Source organism: Etheostoma cragini, chromosome 22, assembly GCF_013103735.1.
Source record: "Etheostoma cragini isolate CJK2018 chromosome 22, CSU_Ecrag_1.0, whole genome shotgun sequence".
Classification (NCBI taxonomy): domain Eukaryota; kingdom Metazoa; phylum Chordata; class Actinopteri; order Perciformes; family Percidae; genus Etheostoma; species Etheostoma cragini.
The window spans coordinates 90,004-91,337 of NC_048428.1; the positions used below are offsets into that span (position 1 = coordinate 90,004).

At 40.6% G+C, this 1,334-nt stretch overlaps 1 protein-coding gene across 1 annotated transcript in view; it reads left to right on the forward strand.

Moving 5' to 3' along the window:
• The first annotated feature begins 679 nt into the window (after nucleotides 1–679).
• The window catches only part of pigm (phosphatidylinositol glycan anchor biosynthesis, class M), a 4,057-nt gene continuing 3,402 nt past the window's right edge, over nucleotides 680–1,334 (forward strand). The window contains exon 1 of the mRNA XM_034862393.1: nucleotides 680–1,108. Coding sequence (XP_034718284.1) covers nucleotides 938–1,108 — 171 coding nt within the window. The 5' untranslated portion in view covers nucleotides 680–937. The remainder of the gene's footprint in view (nucleotides 1,109–1,334) is intronic.

A 1,334-nucleotide genomic window follows, 5' to 3' on the forward strand; every position in this document is an offset into this window, starting at 1 on the left:
TCGGGGAAGACCCAGGACTAGGTGGAGAGATTATATCTCCAACCTGGCCTGGGAACGCCTCGGGATCCCCCAGTCGGAGCTGGTTGATGTGGCTCGGGAAAGGGAAGTTTGGGGTCCCCTGCTGGAGCTGCTGCCCCAGCGACCCGATACCGGATAAGCGGTCGAAGATGGACTAAACCTTACACCCTACAATTTCTGTTATGCCTTCTTTCAACTGCCAGACATCTGTCTTTATCCATATGATTTCAGCGATTTATGTATTCAATGAACATAGGCTATAAAGAACAAGATCTTATATGAAGGTTTGAACTTGTATTGATTCCAGGTAATTTTTAACATTAAAATAAAAGTGTGCGCTTCACAAAATTGTCCATTTAAAAAAAAAAAGATTCATGTGACAATATGGATATATAATATAGATTCTATTTCTACAGGCTTGTCTTCATTGAGAGCAAGAAGTAAGTTATAATAAATAATTTAAAAAAAAAACACTTTAAACCCCCAAATCCAGGGGTGTTACACTATTCAAGCATGATCGTCTAATAGTATTTTATTACACATTTTAAGGGGATTAAATGCATTTGCAAATGTCTTGTTTGACCATAAATAATCCAGGCTGGCTGTTTTGTCAGTAAATCCTTCCTACTCCAGCACAGTAGGTGGTGCTCCTGCATCGCTATGATTGGCCCTTGAGTAGAAAATAAGAACTTGGGACTGCACTTCCGGATAACTTCCTAGTTGTCGTGTTTGAAGTTAATGGACAAGCGACTCGTTTATTAACAAAACATGACGGCTATAATACCAGAAAACTCTTAAAAGCAAGCTAAGATGTGAGAAACGGAAACTGGCTAACGTATTCCAGCAGAGGAGAATACTAGCTAATATAGCTCGTGCTGCTCGCTAATCAGGTTTCCCCTGCTTGGTTAGCTTGCTAGTGATGGAGAAGCTAATTACCCAGCTCAGAGAAAAACATGTCCTTTTTACGGCTTCTTTCGCTATACGACTGGCCTTGGTCGCTTACGGAGACTACCAGGACAGGACTATGGCGGTGAAGTACACTGACATTGACTACCATGTGTTCACAGACGGTGCAAGATTCGTTACTGAGGTAATAGAAATCCTATAACTTAGCTATGTGTCAGGAGGAGTAAAGTTAAAGCAACGTTAGCCAAACAAAGCTACTATGTCAACGTTACTACTATTATTGCTGGGACCAAAGAAAACTTCTGAAGTATTCTTAAATTAAATTGTAATTTCCCCAAGGGCGACTACTCCCATAGACATAATAAAGAGTGTGTTGACTCTACTCAAGCACATTGCTTTTGAAAAGGCTA